The sequence below is a fragment of the Eurypyga helias genome, unplaced genomic scaffold (genome assembly GCF_000690775.1).
Source record: "Eurypyga helias isolate BGI_N326 unplaced genomic scaffold, ASM69077v1 scaffold37814, whole genome shotgun sequence".
NCBI classification, from domain to species: domain Eukaryota; kingdom Metazoa; phylum Chordata; class Aves; order Eurypygiformes; family Eurypygidae; genus Eurypyga; species Eurypyga helias.
In genome coordinates, this window is record NW_010246377.1 from 1 (window position 1) to 2,284 (window position 2,284).

Consider the following 2,284-nt stretch of genomic DNA (forward strand, 5'->3'; position numbering starts at 1 on the left):
CGCTGCAGGCCGGGGAAAGGCCCCGCCGGGACTCCAGCGGGGGCAGGACGGCCAGGGGGCGGCGGGAGCTGCGAGGCGGAGGAAGAGGGTGCCGGAGCCCGGCAGGAACAAGGCCACGGTCAAGGGCAGAGTCGTGAAGTCGGCGATAGGTGAGTCCACACCACTCGCCCCGCGTCCCCGCGTGTGTACGGCAGCCATCCTCCCGATCGCTTGTATCTAACCCTTCCCGTCCTCCTGGGTGCCCTTCTGCTGCCCGACCTGGGGGAGCAGCCCTGTCCCGGTGCTGTGGTGGTGTCTTTCTCCCGGCTGCTTGCTGATCCCCCAGGGTCTCCTTGCGTGCTGCCCGGGCGAGCAGCTAATGTGTTTTGTCCCACTCTGCTCTGACCTAGAGGAGTATCACAAGAAGAAGGCCGTGAATCACTTGAGAGCAAACCTGCAGTACATGCTGAAGGGACGATTTGTTGCAAACAAAGCTATCACAGAACAAGTAAGACTGTTGCATCTTTGTTTGGGGGTCTGCTCCATTGAGGAACACAAGTGAATGGGAATCATCCCCGGGTTTTCCATCTTAGACCCAGTGCAAAGGAGTCAAGTTTCTGGCTGGAAGTGGCCTTGAGGAATCTCTGTGTGCACTGCCAGAGCAACTAATCTTTAAACTCCTGTTGATATGTTGTCCCCTACAATGTTCTCTAATACTAGTTAAAATCTACTGACAGACGTTGTCTTTTCTTAATTACCAAAGATACTTCATAGCTTCAGGTGGCAAAGAAGCCCTGGTTGACATTTTGTCCCTACTGCTGGTTGATTTGCTCTCAGTAGCTGGAGGCTGTTTAGCCAGGAGCCAGATGTGCTACTGGCTCATATAATGGGAATTGCACAGCATCTTGTGTGATGTTTCTTATAACCTGAGAATTTAACCAATGGACTTCCCCAGAAGGGAGTCCAGTGCCAGGACCTGAAGAGAATAGCTGACGCTGCTAGAATCTTGGCCAGTGTTTATGAGGTACGGGCTGTTAACTTACCTAAAGAAACCGTGTGGTTTAGGCCAGTGTTTCTCAGGCTGGAGGCTGTGAAAGGAGGTGATGGTGTATTAGAAAATGCGGAGGGAATTCCACCGACTTGTTGGGTTTTCAGGTTGTGTTGTGGAGAGATGGGGTAAAAGATGGTCACAGTTTCAGAACTGTCAGGAACTGAAATCGGGGTTTCTAGCTCTGTGACAGTTACCGGTGTGTAGCTTCCATATTTGACTCCAAATAATAGGTTGGTATTTTCTGCTGTCCCAGTGACCTGCTTTGGTTAACATCAGTGATTGCTCCTCACTTTTCCTTGGAGGCTTTCCAGGATATACCAGGGTACCAGCAGAATAGCAGGGATGCTGCAGGTGAGCTTGAAAATCACCGTTTTATGGTTTGGTGTGGACAACACTGACTATTGGTTTTTCTCCTTTCTTATTGTCTGAAGATTCTTGCTCAGAACAGAGGCAGGAAGTCTAAAGATCAGCCTCCAAAGAAGGTGGAAAAGAAGAAGCCCGAGGGCACTGTTTTTACTGAGGAAGATTTCCGTAAATTTGAGAGAGAATACTTTGGGAGACCATAAACAACGTGACAAGGATTCTTGCAGCTCCAGCCTTTCTGCAGCAGAGTGTTCTGCAAGCAGGGCTGTCCGCTTCCTCCGCGCGTTTGAGACGGGACGTGGGAGACATGCCTGTCGGCGAGGGCTTTAATGTCATACTTGCGGAGAAACTCTGCATCTGCACAGAACTTGTTGCTGGCCAGCTACGGCCATGGGGGGTCTCTTGGCTCCAAGAGAACTTCTGCTCCCTGTGTTACTTGGCAGGGAGCGTTTGAAGTCCTGTATCTGAATGGAGAACTGTTGTGGGCCAGCAGTCGTAAGTCATCAAGAGGGAAGGATGCTTGGAAAGACTGTTAAGCCTGAGTAGCCCTGCAGTAGATGTTGCTATTACAGCTTCTGTTGGGATTTTCAATCATTGCAAAAGCTCTGTAAGTGTTGTTTGATTAAGTGATTGTTGCAGACACTGCCTCTCTTTGTCTTTTGTGATAGTGATTATTGTGACGGGCTATGATGAAGATGGAGTGTGTCACTGTTCTGAGCCAAGTATGAGGTTCAGCAAGGGCAAAGGCAAGGTCCTGCACCTGGGTCGGGGCAATCCCAATCATAAGGACAGGCTGGATGTAGAGTGGATTGAGAGCAGCCTTGAGGGTACTCTGGGGTACTGGTGGATGAAAAGCTGAACATGAGCCGGCAGTGTGCGCTGGCAACCCAG

The 2,284-nt window shown here is 50.7% G+C and overlaps 1 protein-coding gene across 1 annotated transcript; it reads left to right on the plus strand.

The window, feature by feature from the left end:
* Positions 1-4: 4 nt before the first annotated feature.
* RPS19BP1 (ribosomal protein S19 binding protein 1) lies at positions 5-1,624 on the plus strand (the record flags this gene model as incomplete). Its single annotated transcript, XM_010150376.1, has 3 exons — positions 5-149; positions 390-487; positions 1,462-1,624. Coding segments are annotated over 3 exons (378 nt in total), but the record flags the coding sequence as incomplete, so codon positions are not given.
* Between the last annotated feature and the right edge of the window lie 660 nt (positions 1,625-2,284).